Source organism: Eublepharis macularius, chromosome 6 (assembly GCF_028583425.1).
Source record: "Eublepharis macularius isolate TG4126 chromosome 6, MPM_Emac_v1.0, whole genome shotgun sequence".
Lineage (NCBI taxonomy): Eukaryota > Metazoa > Chordata > Lepidosauria > Squamata > Eublepharidae > Eublepharis > Eublepharis macularius.
Window position 1 is genome coordinate 26,589,827 of NC_072795.1, and position 23,748 is coordinate 26,613,574.

The 23,748-nt window shown below is 41.6% G+C and overlaps 1 protein-coding gene across 1 annotated transcript in view; it reads left to right on the top strand.

Moving 5' to 3' along the window:
* The window catches only part of SI (sucrase-isomaltase), a 178,856-nt gene that overhangs the window by 75,884 nt on the left and 79,224 nt on the right, over positions 1 to 23,748 (top strand). The window contains exons 25-36 of the mRNA XM_054982800.1: positions 56 to 205; positions 3,561 to 3,764; positions 5,540 to 5,694; positions 11,825 to 11,993; positions 14,813 to 14,909; positions 15,439 to 15,551; positions 15,665 to 15,790; positions 18,693 to 18,821; positions 18,969 to 19,076; positions 19,512 to 19,577; positions 22,098 to 22,232; positions 23,122 to 23,206. Coding sequence (XP_054838775.1) covers positions 56 to 205; positions 3,561 to 3,764; positions 5,540 to 5,694; positions 11,825 to 11,993; positions 14,813 to 14,909; positions 15,439 to 15,551; positions 15,665 to 15,790; positions 18,693 to 18,821; positions 18,969 to 19,076; positions 19,512 to 19,577; positions 22,098 to 22,232; positions 23,122 to 23,206 — 1,537 coding nt within the window. The remainder of the gene's footprint in view (positions 1 to 55; positions 206 to 3,560; positions 3,765 to 5,539; positions 5,695 to 11,824; positions 11,994 to 14,812; positions 14,910 to 15,438; positions 15,552 to 15,664; positions 15,791 to 18,692; positions 18,822 to 18,968; positions 19,077 to 19,511; positions 19,578 to 22,097; positions 22,233 to 23,121; positions 23,207 to 23,748) is intronic.

Here is a 23,748-nt window from a genome sequence, read left to right on the forward strand (position 1 = left end):
AAATAAGTGTTATGCAACTATTGACCCAAGGTGGCTTTTATTTTGATTTCCAAAGGTTGCCCACATAACAGGTCTTCAACTTAGATTAGGGGATACACACACCATCACATGGAACGAGACCTTCAGAGAAAGCGACAGAATTGATTGTCATCCTTACCCAAATGCATCACCAGACAGTTGTGCAGCTCTTGGGTGTATCTGGAAGGTAAGCAAAAAAAATGATAAACAGGTAACTGGACTAAAATATTATTTTATATATTTTTCTTTCTGTTCTTAGCTGTCCAATGGCTGAAGGTTTAATTGGCATATCCATAGTCCTAGACCTGAGTCTAGATGATACTAGAATGACCATGCACGTTTTTTGATACTTGAGGCAGTCCTAGAAATCATTAGACTATGTGGGGTGTTGCAGTTCGAATGCTGGACTAAGGGCCAAGCTACAAGTGACGAATGACACTTGAACAGCAAGTGTATTTCTCCCTGTTCACTTGCCCTCCACTCAATCCACTTGCCATTCCAGTGTCATTCGTCATGTGTAGCTTAGCCCTAAGATCTGGAAGATCCAGGTTCAAATTTATATTCTGCCATGAAGCTCATTGGGTGATGTTGGGCCTGTTTTTCTCTCTCAGCCTTAACTACCTTACAATTTTAGTGTGAAGATAATATTGGAGCCACTGTGAACTCCTTGGAGCAAACTAGACTTTTAAAATAGTATAATGCAGAACAAACCTGATTTTTCATGTCCGTTATAGCTAAGTAAGTTTAATGAACTTTAACATGATCCAGCCAAAGTTAAGCATGATGAAGTCCTGCCGATTTCTGAGGTACAACTTAAATAACATTTGGTATAGTGGTTAAGAGCAGCAGGACTCTAATCTGGAGAACCTGGTTTGATTCCCCACTCCTCGGCTTGAAGCGAGCCAGGTAACCTTGAGTCAGTTGCAGCTTCTAAGAGCTCTCTCAGACCCACCCACTTCACAGGGTGATTGTTGTGGGGATAATAACATACTTTGTAAACCTCTCTGAGTGGGCATGGTATATAAATTGAATGTTGTTATTCCATTGCCATTCCAGAATTCAGCATGCTTATCTGTGACTGGACAATTTTGAGGCAGGGGCTCTGTGATGTTTGGTGATGTAGTCATTCCAAGAAATAGATTTTCTTTCTGTTCTTGATGTCTTTTATTATGCTTTGTGGAAGTGACTTTCACTCAACAGCATCATTTTTTTTACGGTGATGCAGTGGGTAATAATGACTAAGCAGATGAAACTTCAGGAGATAGTGATGATAAGTGTTCCAAAGGCCTTTATTAAAAAAAACAAAAACAACCAGGCTAAATGAACTGAAATAATAACTGTTCTTATATACTGCTCTTTTCAACAGATTAGTGCTCCACTCAGAGTGGTGAACAAAGTCAGTATTATTATTATCCCCACAATACAGTTAAGGAGCTGGGGCTGAGAAGTGTGGCTTACCCCAAACCATCTACTAAGCTCATGACAGTAGTGGAATTTGAACCAGTAGAGAGCGTATTTGCAGGCCATTGTGGTTAAGAGCCATTGTGCCACAGCAGACATCTGAGCAGTGCTGAGGAGAAGAGGAAGAGGAAAAAGGTGCTTAATCCTTTCCTTTTGGATCCTTCTTCTGATCATAACTGAGCCTCCTCCATTGCTTTTCACCAAACAGGGAAAATGTATGGAAGTCTTGTTAAATTTCCGCATGGCTGAGGAATAAAAGTTCAGAGGATTCAATTTTGATCAAAACACAGTCCAAAGAGAAAGGATGAAGCCTTTATCTCCCTCTGCTGTTCTACCACATGAGAAGGGCAAGGTGAGTGAACAGCAGGCAGTGGCTGCTGATCCTGACCTTTCTCCCCATGGGCAAGCAAGTGGCAAGAAGGACAAGGAAGAAGAACCACAGCATCGATTGTTCTTCAGTCAGCTCTTTTACTCTGCTCCAGGGTGCACCCAGTTGCTGTTGCCTCCCACAACTGGGCAAGCAGAAAGAAGCTGCAAATCTTTCTCTTTGTTGCCATCACTCTTTGTTTGCTTGAAGAAGACTGGCAAGGGGACAGTAAAGGCCAGTGAAAGCAGCAGGAAGTTCCAGATGTCACTGGTGGGCTTCCTGTTCATGGCAGAGGCCCAGAAATGCTGAAATGTGATCCTAATTGTCCAGAGATACTCATGGAGAAGTTTGTAGATTCAGTTCCATATTTGTTGCTTGCACCACAGATGCTCCAGGAGGAATTCCAAAGACTGAATAGAGTTTATTCTGTTGGAATAAGCTTTTGTTACTCCCTGAGATGCCATGAGAGTCTTGGTTATTTTGTATTACCAGAGACTCTAAAGAACTTCCCCATATTTACAAAGCTCTTTGAAAAGTACCCAGTGTGCTTGGAGATATCGTAGGCCAGTTGATTTATTTACTACATTTTTATCCTGTTCTTCCTTTTCGGCAATCAGGATCCAAATATTAATCTTCTTCATTTTATACCACATTGCTGTGGTGCAGGTTAGGCTAAGAGAGAACAAGTGGCCCAACATCACATAGAGGGTTTTATGGCAAGCAGCTTTGAAACTAAGTGTTCCAAATAGGGCTGTTATCCCTGCAGTTGCTACTTGTGGGAGTTTTGGGAGGGCAGAGGCTGAGGATGGTGAGTATTGCAAATGCTATGACATCACTTCCAGGTTATCACGCAGAAGTGACATCACAATGCTGTAGGAATTCTACCAATTTCTATAGGAAAGACCATAGAAATTCCTAGAGTGTTAGGGGTGCAGTGGCATCTCTTGAAGGTAATAACTCAGAAGTGATGTCATTGCATTTATGACATCATTACTCACCATTTATGTCTTGCTGCTTGATAGATTGAGCATGGGACAATGGAGGGTAGGAGCAGGAGATTTCCTGCTGTGGGCAGGTGATGGGTATGTCTAGTACACCACATTGGCTGGGTTTGTATCAGGGCCTATAAATGAAGAAATCATAATGAGCTCACATACTATGATGTGGGTCTTTTCCAGTTGTATACATGGTAACCAAAGTTTTCAGTGAATTGCCTGGGAAACTAATCCTGATTCCATGATGATGAAGGATACTCCTGAGCATGTACAAGTGTTTCCAGACCTTAAATGATGAACATATACATTGTTTTGTCCCTCTAGCCAGCCCTTGTGTCTGCTGATCCCCCAAAATATTTCCTTAGGAAAGGTACTGGTAGGGAGAATTCTGGGTGAATTCTCTTGTGTTTGGTCTCTCCAAACTTCTGTGGGAAATAGACAATTATCAGTTGAGGTGCATATGTGGGTAGATAGCCCATCGCTAGTAAATGTTGGATGTTGATAAACTCCTTAAATTAATTTGTTAATCTGTTTTCAAAATCCTATGCTATATTTTCACATAAAAAGATAAAGGTAAAGGTAGTCCCTTGTGCAAGTACCAAGTCATTACTGACCCATGGGGGGATGTCGCATTGCATCATGACGTCTTCTTGGCAGACTTTTTATGGGGTGGTTTGCCATTGCCTTCCCCAGTCATAACCTCCCTCCTTTTTTTTCAGGAAACTACTCCAGGAATTCCATTTTGTTACTACCCTCCTGGCTATGGTTATACTGTCAACCAAGTTCTATACTCATCTTCTGGTTTAGAGGCAAACCTTGGGAGAAATGGTGCATCTGCTAGACACTCTAAAGCTACAACATCACCAATTAACACACTTCGCTTGGAGGTGAAATATCATGAGAACAACATGCTTCAATTTAAGGTAAATTCATTGAAATTACTGTAAACAAATTAGTTTGGATCCAACAGCTTTTCAGCTGGTGAAAAGGAACCAGGGGATCACAATTATCATCAAGAAATGCTATATTGGGGACCCTGGGACTTGTACAGACAAAATCTATGTGTGATGGGGGCTATAGTAAAAACTTTTGGGGGTGAGAAGAAGTGAAAGGGCATCAGATGGGCTCCCAAATCTGCTACAGCTCAGCAAGGCTATGACACAGCACACTTTCCAGGAAGGGAGATCAGAAGAACCTGACTTCTAGATGATCCCTTCGGAGAGCATAAGCTGAATCCCTGCCTCATCAACTGGCAATTGGGTTCTGATAGCGGAAAGTAGCCTTTTTCTGGGAATAGAGGTAAAGAGGTTGTGAACAGCTTGTTGAGTAATTGGCTGCCTATTCACCACTGGTGAACAGGGTGTGTGAGTCTAACCAGCAGGTGTTTGAACATTCCTAGTGACAACTCCTTCCAAGATTTCAGCAGCTGTTTTTGGTTTGCCCAGACAACCCAACAAAACAGTCAAATTCAGGAAAAGATGAGAGGGTAGAGAAAGTGGACAGAAGAGATGAAGAAAGTCAGATCACAGGAACTACAAGCAGGGAAGGAAGGACTGCTGGGGAAAGGGAAAGGTGACACCCAGTGACAAAAAGATGAGGGAGAAAATGGAGCAGGATGGAAGGATGACACCAAGAGACAACAAAGGCAGTCAATGCTGCCAAGGACTATTAGTCTCCAGTTCGGAATTCTCTCTGAATTACAACTTCTCCAGAGTATAGGCATCAATTTCCCTGAAGAAAATGAGAGCTTTGGAGGATGACCTCTGTGGTGTCACACAACCCTGTTAAGCTCCCGCCTCAGGCACTGTCCCCAAATCTTCAGGAATTCCCCAAGCCAGATTTGACAACCCTAGATGGGTGATGGAGGAAAGGCAGGAGTCAGAGTAAGCATAGTGACAGAAGCAGGCTTGAGAGAGGGAAAAATGGGGGCTGGGGAAAACACAATGTAGGGAGAAGAGCTGAAGAGGGAGGGAATGGCTGTTCATGTGTGCATCTAGAACACTTTTTGTTGCGGTTTCAGATCTGCAGTTTGGGAGTGATTTTTTTTCAGCAAGTAATAATGTAGGTGTAGGGTTTGTGATTCAGTTTTGGGGGTATTTTTCCACTCTCCATATTTTCAGGGCTGCTGTTTTCTATGGGGAACAGAAACATGGCTGGGGAGCAGCTGTCTTTAAAGATATCCCCACCAGACTCTCACGGTACATAGTCATTCCTCTAATTCAATAACAAGGGAACAAAGGAAGTTATGTGCATGGACCCCATACTCCCGTAAGAGACCTGCACAGCTTATGACCCACCTTGAATGAATTCTACCAGCCACACACAGCAGTCCATCAGAGGCTCAGTCTTTTACTGCTGGCATGGAGATACAAAAATAGGAAATTTGCAAAGCACCTGGAAGCCACAGTACACAGCAGATGGCTATGTTCAGTTTGCTACAATTTAAGAGAGATATTAAATCTCAGCAGCATTACCAAACTAGAGCTATCATGTTATTCTTTAGCTTGCAGAATAGTGATCCAATTATTATAGCTAATAGGAGACGGTCTTGTACTTTCTCAGCTACCATCTTGCTATAGAAGTATGACATTTTAATATAGATTTTCCATAATTAATATGAGCGAAACTACTACATAATGCAAACTTGGAGTATATATTCTGGGATTATGTGATAAACTTATTTCTTTTTCCTGTGCAGATTTATGACTACAGTAACCCCAGATATGAGGTTCCAGTCCCTCTGAATCTCCCCAGCACTCCTGCAAGTGATCCCATGAATCGTCTCTATGATGTGTCGATTCAGAACAACCCATTTGGTATCCAAGTTCGGCGCAGAAGCACTGGGACAGTCCTGTAAGTGGAAGTTTTATATAAGAGATAATATGCAATGACAAAAATTATCCATGTTGCTCAAAGCATTATTTTTACGTTAGAAGAATGGTTTCTCTCAGATATGATCTTATGGATATTTTTAACACATTCACACAATCATCTAAGATTGATCAGGTTTCATTTTATCTAAAATCAATATTGCTCGTCATTAGCTTTAACATTTTGATTCTTAGGCATATCAAGGTAGTCGTTCCACAAGTTAAGAAGTTCCCATTGTTTTAATATAAGCTCTTATTTTTCATGGAGCATGTCTTGAAAACAACCAAGCTGTGTTGTATTTCCCACCTCACATCTTATATACCCTATAAAACTTCCAGTCTCCCTCCCACTTTGCTTTTGCCAATGGAAAAAGTACTGGGGGGGGCTTTTGCCACTTTTCTCTAGCTTAATGTGCCCTAGGAAAGACACGTGAAGCCAGAGAAAAGGGACAACCCCCCCCCCTACCCTTTCCACTGGTGAAAGTGGGGTAGGAGGGAAACAAAACGCTCCTTATCCCCTTGCAGCACTCCTTCACAGCACCGAGTGAACACGTGCTTTTTAAGGTGAGTTCCCCCAATGTATGACTGACTGGAACTATCAGTGAAATCCTAAGCAGAGTTACTCCAGTCTAAGCTCATTGAAACTGGAGTAAGCTCTGCTTAGGATTTCACTGTAAGTTCAGTCATGCATCCATGACCCAGTACATGTCAGATGTATCATGTAGTTTGGCCCTAAACTATTTAAGTTAATGGTTTCAGAAGGGTGTGTCTGCTTAGGACTACACTGCTACTGCAAAGAAGTCAGTATAGAATACACAGTCTACTTCATCAAGAACTTTTGTTTCCATTGCTTCTTTCCGTTATACAAATTGCATGCAACATTTTTGAAGGCAGAGAATTTTTTTTCTGGATTTTGTCTTCTAAACAAACTAATTGTAGGCCAGCTCTCATGAGTCTTGGCACATGGTGATCACATTAAATTTACACATCTAGAGGCTTCTATGTTACCCAGTCATAAAAGTGATCAAAATATAGACAGTTTAATTATTGGTCTTTCACTTCAGTCTTACCTAAATGTGTTTTTTTTAATGAAATGCATACTAATCTATTTCTTCCTATGGGATGGTATATGGTTATTCATTTTTCCAGTGACTGACAATTGCCTAATAACTGCCTTACACTGAAATTTAAAATAACAATCACAGAAACAGCCCTTTTGGATATAAGGCAGAGACCAGAGGTGGGCACGGACCGGGAAAAAACCATGGGCCGTGGGTCCATGGTGTTTCACAGACCCATGGACCATGAATTTTTCACTATCCGCCTGGTTTGTGAACCAACCGATTGGCAGTCCTGGCCAGTGCCAGGAGTGCTTTAACCCTCCCCACTCCAGCTGACTGGTGGGCTGCCAGTCAGCTGGAGCAAAGGGGGATTTAAATATTAAAGCATGCCACTTCTCAGCAGTGCCGGGAAACTTTAATGGACTATGGACCAACAGACTGGCAAAAAGTCCATGGGTCCATGGAAAACGGGTCTCCCACAACCCACTGATTTGCAAATGCCAAACTGGCTGGATCCATGCAAAATTTTGGTCAGTTTTCCAGTCTGTGACCACCTCTAGTAGAGACCTTCTTGTTTTGTTGTATAGAAATGGCAGCTTCTCAGTTCTTTCATTGAGTCAAAATTGTAATACAAGTCTTCACTCTATATATTGCTAAGTGGCCATGCCTCAAATACTAACGTAGATGTATGTAAACTTCTTGCTGTTATCAGTAAAGTATTGCATCTTCTACAGACTGAATCCAAAGGTCATCTTCCTTTTTAAAAGGCAGTTTTCCCAGCAGAATGGAACTTCCTCGCCCCATCCCACCCATCCCCATTATAACCCACGAGCTCTTATATGTAAGGGGGAACCTTCAGGAATAGTGTAGGGATGAAAATTAACCAAATGAAGGAATAGATCCAGAAGAGTTAGCCGTGTTAGTCTGCTCTCTTCGTCAGATGCAGCCAAATGCAGGAATGGAGAGGACATTTATAGGGGAGAATTGTGGGTGATCAAAAGGGGTGCTTTACTCCTTCCAGCCTCTCATCTAAATACATCTCCAGAATGATCTCTCTACATCTTTTCTCCTCAGCTAAAATTCTTTTTGGGAGTCTGGCTGGGGGAGAAGAGAAATTGTTGGAGAGGGGCATTTGCCCAACAAAAGTTCAGGACAAGGATCAATTACCTCATGTTCACCCATAAATACTCTCACCAGAAGAGAGCCTGGGTTTCAGAACTCAATATTTCCTCCTAAATGTCATTAGCTTTAAGTTTGTGAAAGTACTCCAGAGAGCACTTTTGCACAGTTAGGTTACTTAAATCTCATTCTCAATCAGTGGACTCTTGGCAACATAGCTATACACAGGACTGACATTTATGGCATAGATCACCCAAAGATCTGTGTGCTAATGGAATTTTTTGTATGCGTGTTGGTGCACTCAATGAAATTGCAACTTTACTTTCCTTTTAAATAGATGACTCCCTTGCTAAATCACAAACTGCTTTGGAAACTCCCACCAGTTTTTGATGCATTATTGAGGACAGATGCTCAAGAAACATAAATCCAAAGCTCCTTTCTATGTGCACAGCTCTCAGTGTAGTTCTTTGGATCCTATGTGATGTCTCTCAGAAGAGACATTAGACATGGCCTCTAAGGAAACACATCCCTATTAGGAGTAAGAGCTCACCCCCTTTATAACTTTAAATGTACTTATAATTTAGAACTGGAAAATTCTCATTTTCTATTTTTTATTTGTCATATGCATAGCAATGAAGTGGGGATTATACTTAATCAAACTTGGATGGATGAGTAGGGGACTAGAAAGTGACACTTAATCTGGTCTTGTCTGAATACCCAGAGCACAAAATCACAGTGAAACTTCAGAGGTGCCTAAATGAAAAAATAATGGGGTGCCAAGATTTGATCTCCTTTTACAAGCTCTGCTAATATCTAAGTACTGACCCTCTTAATCACTCAGAAGCAGGCCTGAGGACGAGGGCAGAAAGCCCACATCTCATCGTTGACAGCCATTCCCAAGTGCACACTTTAGTGACTAGGTACTTAATCTGAAACATTGATGTGGGGATGATAAAGCATAGCAGTGAAGTTGGCTGCTCCGTTTAGATTTGAAGGTGAAAACTTAGCCATAGACCACATTTGTCACATTGTTTTACATGGCTTGGGGGACTTGAGGTCAGGTATCCATATATCTGTTCAGTTCATTTTGAAATATCTGTGGCAGAAATCTTTAGATCTTTGCTACAATATATTAGCTTTTGGAATTTAAGACTGTGGAGATAGGGACGGGGAGAAAATCTACAGGATTTGATGGCATATGGAGGCAGGAGTCTCTGGGTACCTCTAGAAAAGTTTGCAATGTTCACTAAATAGGGTTTTTTAATGTATGAATTCAGAGAATGGGCGAATTCAACTGATATCACTTCCACAGATTAGAACCTCTAAAAATGTTCCTGTTCCGCTTCAAGGTTTTTGTGCAAATGCTTTGTGAATGGGCCCTACTTCTTTGAGTATCAGCAGACAAGAAGCTAAGCTCAGTTTAGCTTCTCCTTTATGTACCTGTCATCTCAAATGTTCAGACAGCATCAAGATTAACACTCTATTAAGCAGAGAAGAACACCACAGATGCACTACAGCTTGTCCTTTCAACACCATCATTGCTTTGAATTTGAAAAGATTACTGATTGGGTTTTTCCCATTTGAGAATTCATCAATAATAAGAAAAAAGTGTAAGTTTTCCACACCCCTTTCCTACTGTTTTGAGAATTGTTAGAAATCCAGGGATTAGTACAATACTTATGGGATTCTTGCTGTTTGTCGTAGCTAATCAGCAGTTTGGACTTAATCTTTGTTACAAGCTTTCCCAAAACTTTGATCAGTTGGCAATGTTCCTTACAAAGGAATGTTAGATAGCAGTGATACTACAGCTATATGAACTCATCATACATTTGGCAGTATTCATGGTTTTAATTCTAGGAATACTATATAATCTTCTACTTTAAGTTCCTGGCTCTCTTGACCTTCATTATCCTTTCGTCATGAATGCATAATTCTCTAGGGAAGGTCCAAGAAAGGGTTATTCTGACTGCCATAGATCAGTGTAATAATAATTTAAACAAGTGAAAATGTAAAAACACTAATAATAATAATAATAATAATAATAATAATAGTAATAATATTTGATTTATATACCGCCCTTCAGGACAATTTAATTCCCACTCAGAGTGGTTTACAAAGTATGTCTTCATTATCCCCACAACAAAACATCCTGTGAGCTCGGTGGGGTTGAGAGAGCTCCAGAGAACTGTGACTAGCCCAAGGTCACCCAGTTGGCTTCAAGTGCAGAAATGAGGAATCAAATCCAGCTCTCCAGATTAGAGTCCTGCGCTCTTAACCACTACACCAAACTGTACTGTCCTGGATTACCCAACAAATGTTTGCTCTCTTTTTCTTCTGGAAACCATGTGGTATTTGTTATGAAATCTTAATTCAGTTATGGTCTAATAACAGAAAATGAATATTTTGAACTGGGCCCTACAGCTACAAAATGACATAATGAAGGTAGGATTTCTAAGGAATTTTGACCTAGCTCAAGTTATCATATGGACATAGCAAAAGAACTGTGCTCATAGCCGTTCCCAGTACTTGTTACAGCACAATACAGGAAGCAAGGGGGGCCTAGGATGGAAGAAAAATGGGAGATGATATGTGCTATTCGAAAGGTATTGCAGTGATCATAAAGAAACCTGTGTCAGTGAAACCTAAGGATCTAGGCGTGGATCCAAAGCACTGACAGCAGCACAGCAAAGCTCATAGAATGGGACTTTCCTTTGCTCCCCCCCCCTTTCTGCAGTTCATAGAGACCCTCCCAAATTCTGCTTCTGGAGGATCTGGGAAATCTCATAAACACATCCGTCTTGGGTCCTGGAGTGCACAGGAGAAACTTGATAGATGAATATTTTACATAAAATTTTAGAATTTACCATGGGGGATCTGCAGCGAGAGGGGGAATCAGCCCCTGTCCTCTGCCAATGGGAATGTCCTTCTGTTAGTGTTAGTGCAGTTATCTCAATGGGGGAAAACTTCTGGATCCACCTCATGGGGGATCTGATATCAACCTTTAATATCAACATTTTGTGAAGGGGTTTCCGTTTGCAGCTGGCATTAGAGGGTAGGATTTACCTCTTATATGGGTAAAACTTAATTGGAATAGACCACCAAGTGAGGCCATAAATGTGCAACTGTTGTAGCTATGTTATGTATTGAACACTGCAATCTTAGTGATCCCTTTTTCTTCATTCCCCTTCTCCACCAAGGGGCCAGAACATTCTGCGTCTTATCTGTACCTTCAAAAAGATTCACATCTTTATGAAATAAAAAAAGAATAGCTTGGCCCCAGAACCTGGCAGCAGCTCTGGAACTTGAAGGGGTAGATCCCAATTCCACCACACACAAAGAAAATTCAAGCTCCAATGCACTCTCTCTATCAAAATGCCAACAGCAACTGTCTTTCCCTCTGCACTGTCCGCAAAACCAGAGCCTCCCTTGTAACAAATTTGGAGCTCCACACTTGAAAGGAAGACCTGCCTATCAAGCTAAATTGGGCTTAGATTGGGGTTTCCAGGACAACAGCAGGAGTTCAGACAGAGTTCAGACAATCACTGCCTAAGTTGCAAAGGGAATTGATTGCAGGTGCCAGATTGTATGGCTTGATGAACAGCAACAAATAGCAACAAATGAGGCTTGCAATGACCACTTGTTCGTTTAGAATGGGGCCTCACAAACAGCTTGTTCACAAGCAGCAGATTGGGCTGTTCATGGCTTCTTTTTTTGGTTCATATTACTGTCCGTGCCCATCTCTAGTCCTGTATAGATAGTTAAAATGATCCAGTAATCCTACTGGACAGATAAGTAAAATTAAGAAAACTAGTGCTGGCTGCTTCTTATCAGCCTTCTTATCATTCTAGGGTCTCACATATTAATACCATTTTCCCCTTTATTCTTTTCATGTTTGCATTTATTTTGTCTCTGATGACAATCCTCCTATTGTAGTTGGGATTCCCAATTACCTGGCTTCATCTTCAGTGACATGTTCATTCAGATTTCAACTCGTCTGCCTTCAGAATATGTGTATGGGTTTGGTGAAACAGAACATAAACAGTTCCGACAAGAGATGGACTGGAAAACTTGGGGAATGTTTGCAAGGGATCAGCCTCCTGGAGTGAGTATCACTTTCTTGGTGAATTATCGACTTATAATTTCAAGACGAACAAAGTGTGTATACAAGGGATTCAATCTGAGATGGCTAGTTGTCTATAAAGAGTACCAACTCTGTCTTACAATGTAGAAAACAAAATCCATAAACACAAAGCCCGCATCTCAGGAATTTCCAAGAAGTATCTTGTTGAAATGGGTAATACACACAGCTTTAGGTTACACAGTAGGAGGGCACAACAGAGCATGATAGCAGTGTACTACACAAAATAATACAACCCACTTAACTGTTTTTGACAGCAATTGTGTTTGGGTGATTCTCTGATGTGAAGTGAGTTGTGTTATTTTTGTGAGGTGGAATGCTGGAATGCCCTTTGGTGTGCCCCCCTGCTGTGTAACCTAAAGCTGTTCAAGAAATAAAGTGTTTTTGACAGGAATTGTGCTTTTGTGATTCTCTGATGTTAAGTGAGTTGTGTTATTTTTCTGTGTGGGGGACTGCTGGTGTAATGTGTCATAATGCTTTGCCTACTTGTACTTTGAAAGGGAGAAAATAATTTTTAAAAAACTTTATTTTGTGTTGTTCGTGTTTTATTCTTTGTTGTGCAGTTGGTTCCCATCATAGGGAACAATGGGGCTGGCTGGCCAGCCATCTCTGTAGGTGGTGGGGGAATTTGAGGGAGGGTGTCTGTGGTTCAGGTGCTCTTTCACAGGGACCAGCTGGCACTCAGAAGTGTGCCCACCATTGTGGCACCCCTGGGTTGTGCAGAATTGCCCAGGGAAAGAGAGTTTAGAAGTTCCCAGCATAGGGAACAAAGGGAGAGGGCTGGCCTTTGCCAGCCTGTTCCTGGGGTTATGGGTGTGGGGCTGCTGGGGGTGGATTTGGGTCTGTGAGGGGCTAATGTGGGGATTTGGGTCTGTGTGTGGCAGCTGGGGGGGAATTGGGTTTGTGTGGGGCTGTAAGGGGTGGACTTTGGGGGCTGAGAGCACCTACTTGGGGAGGACATGAAATGCCCCCCCAAGTGGGAGCAGGCTGAGCCTTGGTGGGGGGTGGGAGGAAAGGTGGGAGAAGGGCCCCTGAGGGTTGGGGGGCATTTTGCATGCAAAATGCCACCCCTGGCAAAGGAAGCCTGCCTCTTCATTTTTTCCCCATAGGAAAAAATGAATGAAGATGAGCAGCAGCAACCTAAAGCTATGGCTTTTTTTTAAGGCGAGGATAGGGGGACCTGGTTTGGGGGGCCATAACATGGCCCCCCAAAGTCCAATCGTTCTGAAACTTGGGGGGGTTGTTAGAGGGGAGTTAGTGGAAGGCCCCCACCAAATTTGGGGTGATTCGGTGGGAAAATGCCTCCCCCAGGCCTTTTCCCATTGAAAAAAACCCGAATCAACCCGAATCAATCCGAATAGGTAAACCCGAATCAGCTGGGCGATTCGGGTTTCTGCTAAACCCGAATCGGCCTCTCAGATTCGGAAAACATGAATCAGGGTGCCTTTGCACACCCCTAGTCCTCAATCTAATGTTTGGGGCTGATTTTTATAAAATCAGCTCTGTGCATGACCCACCACTTCAGTGTCATGCCAGGAGTGATGTCATTCCCAGCATGACAAGGAAGTGCTCCAAAGCTTGTACATGCTGTACACATGCACACGGTAAGTCCCCTCCAACCCTTCCATCCTCTGATTTCAAGTTCGAGGAACCTGGCAAACCCTAGCATATCCTCCAGGTCATGGCCTCTGGAATCAGTGGCTTGCACTGGAGAATTGAAACCTGAAGATCAAGAGATGAAAGTATTTCTCCATTGACCAGGCAAAATGCTTAAAGCAAAATTTTCAAGTCTCCTGTCCAGAAGCTTCCATGCATTCCACTTCCACCATTCACTTTTATACTTGAAGGAGTCTCTGAAGTTGAAGTACATAGTTTAAGGTTGTTCCCAGTCTCAATTAATAAGATGGATTTAGCCCTAACAATGTGTATGATAAGGACTTTGGTTTATTATTGTATATTTTATATTTAAGTTAGGCATTTTTTTAAAGGGAAAAATAGGATGGTAGTACAGTGGAATTGTTTAGGAGGGCACTTTTTATAAAAGGTTGTAGACTCAGTGTCTGTGAAAACGTTTGGTAATATTTTATCAATTTATCTATTTTTCAGCACAGCCAAATCTAAAGATATTTAAATCTGGGGACTGGATCCTTGAACAGATGAGATAGATCTTTTTAAAACCTGTAAAATGCCACAGGTTTGCAAAAAAAATCTGAAATATTTTTTTAAAATGTTTTTTTTAAAAAAACAAATGATAAAAGGAGTACCTGTAGCTTTAAGAAATGGATGACCTCAGTGACAGTAGCTAGGCAACCATATTCTTTTGCCAGCCTTCCAGGCTTGGTTTCTGTCTGTAAAAGACAGAGGAAGGGGAGCCCTTTCCAGGATTGTTTTGGCTTCTGAGGAAGGACACATCAAGACCAGGTCTCATTTGGCTGGGTTGAGTATAGGGTTGAAGAAGGCAAGAAAGGAAAGAAGCCTAGGAAAGGACAAAGCTGATGAGGGGCTGGAAGCAAGCCCAGCCTGAAGGAAGGAAGATCAAGTGACTGGTTGGGGGTTGGGATGGAGAGAAAAATATTGGAAAAGGAGAAGTGGGAGTGGAGAGAGAATCCGGGATGCAGGGAATGCGATTCCAAGTCTGTGAAGTTGAGCAAAAGGAGGGGCAGTGGAGGCAAATGGCGAAGGATATGGCACCTGTAGTTAAACATCCATGCACTCAGTTTTAATATGAACATTCAAAGAAAACAAATTGTCTTACAGATTGTGTTTTTCTTTCATGCTTACAGTACCAATTAAATATGTATGGTGTTCACCCCTTTTACATGGGCCTGGAAAAAGATGGAAATGCTCATGGAGTTCTCTTGTTGAATAGCAATGGAATGGGTAGGTTACCTTTTATTTTCCTGAATGGTTTGTATTTATGAATGGCACGGTCTGTATTACTATGGAACTATACTCATCATGAACCACAACTTAATTTCCCCAGCCCAGTCAACAGACAGAGTGGGAGAACATCTGGTACCTGGTGATGGTCTCCTATTGTCAAACTTGAGGTCGTTCCAAAAGCATCTGCATTGTTTCCCTTGTTTCAATTGCATTCACTTGGGTTAGGGGTAAACTTCTGCTGCTTGCATTTGGCCAAGATACTGTTGTCCTGTGAGACTTTGCTCAGTAAGCGCTACTAAACAAAGCCAAATGCAATTTACTGCCGTTACATAAACTGGCAGATATTCCAATCATTGGGAAAAATTCTAATTTTCCAGTGGGAAAGGCTTTTGCCAAATCCTTCAGAAAGTAAGCACGACTTTCTCCAGAAAAACTGCTGGAAAGATGGGATGGAAAAGATGGAATAGGAATGTTGGCCATGGGTGGAAATGCTTTCCTGATTTCACTTTTTTTTTTTAATTGGTAGAGGTAAAATTGCAGCCAACTCCTGCTTTGACTTACCGTACTGTTGGAGGCATTTTGGATTTCTATATGGTTTTGGGCCCAACACCGGAACAAGTGGTTCAGGAATACACTGCAGTAAGATGGAAACAACACCTTTACCAAAACCAGTGTGATTTTGTTTCTTGTTCTATATGAATAATATAATAAAATATCTGGGTTTCCCCCCCCCCCCCATTTTAATATTGTAGCTCATTGGACGTCCAGTCATGCCTCCATATTGGGGACTGGGATTCCAGCTATGCCGCTATGGATACAAAAGTGATGCAGATATTTCTGATCTGTATAACAAAATGAAGGCAGCTAATATTCCCTATGTAAGTGGCTTGAAGCTGTGACTCTTGTTTTGGTATCATATTTCATCTATCTAGACAATACTATACAATATAAAAGCATAAAATATCTATAGCATGACAAAATTATGATTAAGTGGTGTGAGATCATGGTCCCAGTCACAAAGCATTAAGGAAAAGGTCAGGGTCCAGACGAGGAAATCTGAATATTAAAGTAAAGAGTCTCAAAAGTTGAATCCTGATGATATTGTTTTGTAACAGTTCACCGTTACTGTGATGTATTATAGCAATTACCTGATTGTCTACAGTTAAACCTTGATTTAATGTATACCTTAGTATACAGTTTTGAAGTGAGGAGGAGTAAAATGCAGGTTTAGCTGACCAATAGAACGGGGTTTTTTTACTGTTATTCTATGATGATGAAAGAATACAAAAACTGAAATGCTAAAGTGGTAGTTGTCCAAACTTAAAGTGAGTCAGAAATACTTCTTTCCACTTAAAAGATATCAAATCAATGTAAGTGTCTTTAATCATAAATTTTAATGATCTGCCTAGAGTCACCAGACCAAGCCTAGTAATCAGTGGGAGGGCTGAGGGTGGGACACAGGAAGGAGTTCTAATATCACAGATTTCACATCACTTCTGGTTACAACCTGTAGGAAACAAAGAGAAGTTATAGGAATTGCTTGAAACAGTGATTCTTAGAACTACCTTTTGTCATTTCTGGGCAGTATTCTGAAGTGATGCAACAATGTCAATGAGGTCGCTGTTTTTATTTTTTTTCCCCTCCTACCTCCACTCAGAGCAACAGCAGGCAACATTAGGGTTGCCAGATCCCCCTGGCAACCGTTGTTTATGGGAGACTTACCAGGTTTTGAGGGTGCTCACCAGTTACATCATTATGTCACTGGTGACACACTGACCTCATTCCCAGAAGTGACATAATCACATTGCTGGACCTACTGGAACTCTTTTGGTATTTGGACAAAACATTGTTTTTTTGTCCAAATACCAGGGTTTCACCTGATTTCTTCTGGGTGCATAGGGAGGTGATGTTAGTGTTGCCACACTGCCTGGCTTCCCCCCAGATTTCTGCGCTTTTTTCTCCCACCGACCAGCTGAGCAGCATCAGGAAGTACCAGTTGGGGGCAAGGGATCCCCAGTTCCCAGCGGGGGCCTGTCAACCCTACAGCTTACCAGCAGGAGGTCTAGCAAGCCTAGATCTGGCAGAGTTAAATAACTATAGGGAATGCAGGTTAGCCACAAACAAACATGTGAAGCTGGACTTTCTTACCCAAACTGACTACAAATGGAATTTCAGAATACAAGCCATGTATATACATTTTTGATCATTTGTGAGGGAGCCTAAGATCTGGAAGAGCAGGGAAGCCCAGAGACAAAGCGTACAGGAAAGGAGAAAGGAGCCTGGTGAGCTAAGAACCTGCCTGAGTTCAACAGTGCAGTGGGAAGGCCAGGGAAAAACACTCATTCCACCACTGCAAGTTCAAAAATAAACCACACTTAAATTCACAGTACAGGACTTAACAATAAAAAAGGAGAAGGGGGAGCTTAAATTTAAAAAATGATTATGGTTGCAACACCATCAAAAATGAAAGGCAATCAAATGGTTAACTGACATTTGCAAGACTGTTGGCTGCAGGGAAGAAGTATTGTGTTTGGTTCTCCTGGTATATATCTCCTGGTTCTCACTGCCCCAGGATACAGTGAGAACCACTGGTTTAGTTACCTTTAAAAGCAAATTAGACAAATACAGGGAGAGAAAGATCATCAGTAGCTACGTATAAGCCACGATGATTAAATAAAAGCTCCACATTCAGAGGCAGAAACTCTCTAAATACCAGTGCAGTGATGGGAGGGGCAACAATAGGGTAGGGTTGTTAAGTGGAATTCTCTTAATTGCTCTTTGCCGAATTTCTCCTTGAAATTCAGCAATCCACTTCTATTCCCCTTTCTAGGAATCTGAGTCAGTTTCGAATAGGCTAATCCAGTATAGTTATTATTATGTTATTACCATCTCGTGAAGCAAAGGTTGCTGACTCAGAGTCTCTAAGGAGATGTTTGTAGAATCAGAGATATGGTATATCCCCTTCCCAGGCTGATAGCTACACTGATGGGGAACATGGGGCAAAAGGGCATCATAGCAGAGAAAGCCGAAACGAGCACTTTCAAGAGATCTGTTTATTAGCCATATTAGCTAAACAGATGGTCCATGGTCAGAGATAATAAACTGTTGAATACATTTGCTGGAATCAAACAACGATAGAAGGTTCTCGGCCTTTATGGCTGCTTGTGAGTTCCCTAGAAAAGCATCTACCCATCCACCACTGGGAACAGGATACTTGATGGTCCATTTATTCTGGCAGGGATGTACTTATATGGTTGTCTAAATGTCTTAGAAAACTTACTGTGCATTCTTAAGCACAGTTAACTTTTCTAGGCCCATTGACTCTAATAGATTTAGAAAGAATTAGGATTTCTTAGGATTGTACTGTTAGCCCTATAAATGAAACAAGGGTTGCTATTTTCTGTAAACAGTAATAATTACTGCATGCTACTATGAAGAAATGAGAAGGTTTATTTGATATCTTTATTTTGACATGGTACAATCCAATGAAGTGTGAGACAAGTTCCATGAAGCCAAGAGGGCTATCTATTTGGGTTCCCCCCACCCCAGTAACTGGTTCTTCATGCCACTACACAAACTGCATTTAAAATTGATGAAAGTTTCAAAAACAGTGATATGACCAGAAACAAAAACATCCATAGGATAAATGAGAACCTAAGTAGCTTTTTGTATCCTTTGCTTTGTCTGTTAAGTTATTTAATGAAAACTGCAAATAAAGTTTGTTAGGTTGATATTTGTGTATGATATATAGACACATACAAACATGACTCTTTTCCACAGGATATACAATATGCAGACATTGATTACATGGTTCGGCAGTTAGACTTCACTCTCAGTCCCAACTTTGCAGGCCTTCCAACACTGATTGACAGAATGAAGAAAGATGGAATGCGATTTGTCATCATTTTGGTTAGTATGTTCTTTTTTCTTCCAACATCTTTGCTTTCAATGTCTGTTTGTCTATCAGTCTGTACACACGTGCATGTGTGTAACTAGGTAGGTAACATAACTGACATAATTTTTAGACTGAAGTATAAAAATGGTTCTCTGTTTCAGGATCCAGCCATTTCAGGAAATGAAACCAATTATCCAGCATATGGAAGAGGTCTTGCAGACAATGTCTTCATCAGATGGCCTAACAACGGTGATATCCTATGGGGAAAGGTAATACTTTCTATCCAATGTCATCACCTTCTAAGATGCGGGCGGGTTGGAGTCTATTTTCAGCAGTATGGGGGCACTTTGCTATTCTTCCCCTCTCGCTGCAGACTCCCACACCCACAATCCAAGGGACACCATTTTGTGGGTGTGGTGGGCTACGGTGGGAGGGAGGAAATGGGAAAGTTCCAGTCCACATGCAAACCTCTTCTTGTGGATTGTTGCATCCAGCCATATGTGCTATATATATATAAATACAGGACCCTGGCCTTAAAGGAGCTTTGATTTGGGTATGTTGTGCACCCAGTGTTGTTATTTAGTACAGTGGCTTGGTCTGGTGTCTATAAAGGAGAATTAGTACTTGACAGTCCTTCATATGTGGTATAAATTTTATTATTTGATTAAGCTAATTATTATTTTCAACTACTTTCCCCGCTTTAGGTGTGGCCGTATTATCCTCATGTTACTACTGTGAATACTTCGCTAAATTTTAATCAGCAGGTGGAGGTAAGTGTAGCATTGTTTCAGTGAAGAAGATATACGCAAGTTTTGACAGCGTGAAAACCAAATCAGTAGGAGAAAAATGAATACTGTGCACTCGATAATATGCTCAGGAGAGATGTCAGAACTTTGGGTGGGCGTGTTGCTTGCTTTGCTGTACCCTCAGGCAAAGGGAAATAGTAAGGTAGCTGGTGAATTAAGATGCAAACAGTTCAGAAGTAAGTCCCATTTGAGTTAATGGGGCTTACTCCTAAAGAGGCATTTTTAGGATTGCAACCCAGGACACCCTGTATGGATGCCTGGTGCTTTGGAAAGGATAAATTGTATCCTACTACTCTACTTACCTCAGAATTAAAAGACTCTTATTCCAGTCTAAGTGTCCTTGTGTCAGAGGAGGATTCCAGTCTTAGCTAAACAGTATAGGAGGTTCTGTCCCTGGAGTCCTTGCTCCTAGAACGTTCATAGTGAGGCATCTGTTCAAGCTTTCTTCCCTGTAGCTGCCACAGACAAGTAAATGTTTTAGTTAGGAAAGAGAAGGAGGCCATGAAACATAGCTCAGGGATTCAAGTCCTTGACAGGGTTAACTATTTGTCTCCCACTATACTTCTGAAGGGTTGGCAGAGTGCCTTTGCACTAAAACATTTACTTGTCTCTGGCAGCTACAGGGAAGAAAGCTTGAACAAATGCCTCACTATGGACCTCAAACTGGTTTAAGTACAATGAAAGCTTTATTGTTGGAACTGACCAATGGGACAGGAAAGTATAGAGAGAAGTCTAGCTTCCCAGCTAGTATGAGAAAGAGTGAAGTGTGTGGAAAGTTTTAGTAGGACAGCCTAAGATTAGCTTCTGCAGATGTACAAAAGGAAAAGATCCTTAAGAAAGAGAGTACCCCCCCCTGCATTCCTGTCAAACTTGCTTCCTCATGCAGGATCTTCGCTCCTCTTTTGTACACTAGGCATTATTATATTCCAACAAGGGCAACAAGACTTTGATCTTAGGCTCCAAACAATTATGGCTTTTTCTGTTCTCCCCCCCCTTGGATAAATAACTAGTCTTAATGCACAAAATGAATGAAATGAGGGTCACACATGATGAGTGTATTCAGGATCACTCAGCACTCGACAAGGGCACAAACTGGAAAAAAACAAACCACGAGGTTTGAGGTTTGTCCAGTTTCATGAATCCTGAACTCCATACTTTGCTGCACTTGAGCCACTTCACAAACTGGTTAGTGGTCCATGGGGGGGCAGGATGGGCCCCTTCACGCTCAGAGAGCCCAACCTCACAGGGAGTTTTCAGCAGGCTCTCCTAAAGCCACCCTCCAAGTTTGGTGAAGATCGCAATACAGATCTCCGAGTTATAGACCCCCCAAACTGGTGCCCCCAGTAAAGTCCCATTCGATAGAATTGGAGCCATCAATGCCTTATGCCTCCACACAAGTGCACACAGAGAGCAAACAGAAAAGTGAGGCTCCCTGGGGGGGACCCACAAACCTCCACAAACCAAACCAGAAGAGAGGCCCTCCAAAAAGCAGAGAAAGAAAGAAAAAAAGAAGATAGGCCTCACTCAGTCAAGCAAGGCCCCAGTTCAACTCAAAGGCCTAAGACTAGGCTGGAGGTGGGGAAGATGAAAAGCTAAGACTAGGCTGCAGAGGAAGAGGGAAAAGCACTCTTTCCCAAACACCTCCCCAGTTAGAAAAGGCAAGAAAAAAGAGGCTTTTCAGTCCCTTTTCCAGCAACAAGTGCAGGCCAAAGATCCCGAAGCCAAGTTCCAGCAAGCCCTCCTCTCCCTCTCTGCTGAAACTGAAACCAAGAGGCACAGAGCTTTCCCTTTTTATATAAAATGCCCAAATTGAGCAAAACAGGAACACTCTGGTTTGCAGAAAGACCTGCCTAACATGGTTTGGGGATTAAGAGATTGGTGTTACCATGACCACTGGAGGCTCATCTCCTCAGTTGCCTTAGAGATTCTAACCCTCCCTCCCTTTTCCTGTCTGGATTGGCCAGAATGGGAGCTCTCTAGTTGGCAGGGATAGCTGCCAGCGTGGAGGCCTCAGACTGGGGGCAACCAAAAGACTGATCACCATTGCCTGGGCAATGTATTGAATGGCACCAAAGTGTTTGACTTCCCGAACCAGCCATGGAATGGTAGGAAAAAGTCATTTGGTTCGTAAAAATGTGACCCCACGAACCACATGTTTCTTTGCCTATGAACCAGCTGTTCCATCATGAATTTTGGTTCGTGGTTCATTTCGTCCCCATCTCTACTCAGTACTGATCAGTTAAGCCATTTTAAAAGACACTCTGAGTATGTATGTGGAGCAGACAGATTCTTGTTCTAAAAGAAGTTGATCACTCAAGGCTGAAGAAAGCTCATCCCCCCTGTAGGGCTTTCTCTGATCCATTTAATTCTATGGGTTTCCAAGGGTGGGTTGTATTTTACTGTTATCCTTTCTGACATTAGGTTTGCTAAATCTAGTAGTTTCAACTGATTTATATGTAACTTTCATTTTATCTGTTCCTACAGTTATACAGCGCTTATGTTGCTTTCCCAGATTTCTTCCGCAACTCTACAGCTCAGTGGTGGAAAACAGAAATCCAAGAGTTCCATACCAACCCTCGACAGCCAAATGCTAGCATTAAATTTGATGGCCTGTGGATTGTAAGTCTCCCCCTATTTTAATAATATCTAAGCCATTTTATTAACCACGGATGCCAAAAGCAGTGACTATTACCTGCATTCCAGACTCATCTCTCTTCTAGTTTTACAGTGTAAGAGCTATACCTCCTTTATTTTACAGAGGCGTAATTATATCTATCTAAATTATTTGAAATACTGATGTGATATCTTTTGTTGAACTCATGTTGATGCAGGTGACCACTATTTATCTGTTAAATATGTGTACTCCTTGTAGTCAAGGCAGCTTACAATTGCAAATTAAAACAATAATCTAATAAAATATATTAAACAAATTAGTAGAATCCTCAGAAAAGGAACAACAATAGAAAACAATCAGCAACAGTCAACAGTGCTAATAGCCGAAATCAAACAATGCAGCAAAAAAGTTGATGATAAAAACCAAAATAAATGATGATAAACAATAAATAGCACTATCAAGACTAACAGTGCAATCCTATGGAGAGTTACTCCAGTTTAAGACCATTGTCTTCAATGGGGTTAGACTGGAGTAACTCTCCAGAGGATTGCATTGTAACTATTTCAAGTTAGTAGGGCAGTGGCACAATGATGTCATGGCACTCATTTTTTGAACTACGTATTTTCGGAGAGGGATACACAGGCTGGCATTGCCCAAATGTATGTTCCCATGGCTTATATTTTAGGCCTGTGGGCCCATTGCTTTCTAGCACACTTTCTTTGTGTTTGAAGACCTAGTATTGAGATGAAGAATATTTTATAAGTTATTCATGAAGTTTTCCAACAAAATGACCAACGAAAGAGTCCACCTTACAGTGCTTTAATGAAATAAGTCAGTGTAAATATAACTAAATGTTAAATTGTTTATGCATTTTATTTTTCTTTATAATTTAAGGACATGAATGAACCAGCCAACTTTGTCAATGGAGCAGTTAATGGATGTGGTACTTCTGACCTAAATAACCCTCCATATATGCCAAGTGAGAGTTTATTATGCATTCTTTTAAGTCACTTGGAACGTTATAATGTTCATATCGTGAAGATAGAAGTGGGGTGGATTTTCAAATGCATTCATTGATTTTTTAAAACCCCATTTAGGTATATAGTCCTTCCGTAAACAATGAAGCTTCTGGAAATATGATGGTTCAGTTGCCTATTAGCACTATCCAGCTTTTGATAAGAACCCTGATGGATCAGACCAGTGGTCCATCTATTCCAGCATCCTCCTTCACCCAGTGGCCAGCCAGCTGCCCTGGATGGCTAACAAACAAGGCTCCGAGGTGAAGGCCTTCCCTTGATGTTGTCTCCTAGCACTGGTATTCAGAGTATAGGTGGTGGAAAGTGCCCTAAAGTTGCAGGTGACTGATGACTTATGACAAGCCCATAGGAGAAGCTGATTGCTTCTTTAATGGGGAGGTTCCCTTTAGTCACCATTACTACTAGCCATTGATGGACCTATCCTCCATTGATCTATCTTAATATTACTCAGTTTTCAGTCGAAAAATTAGAATTTCTCAGCGTG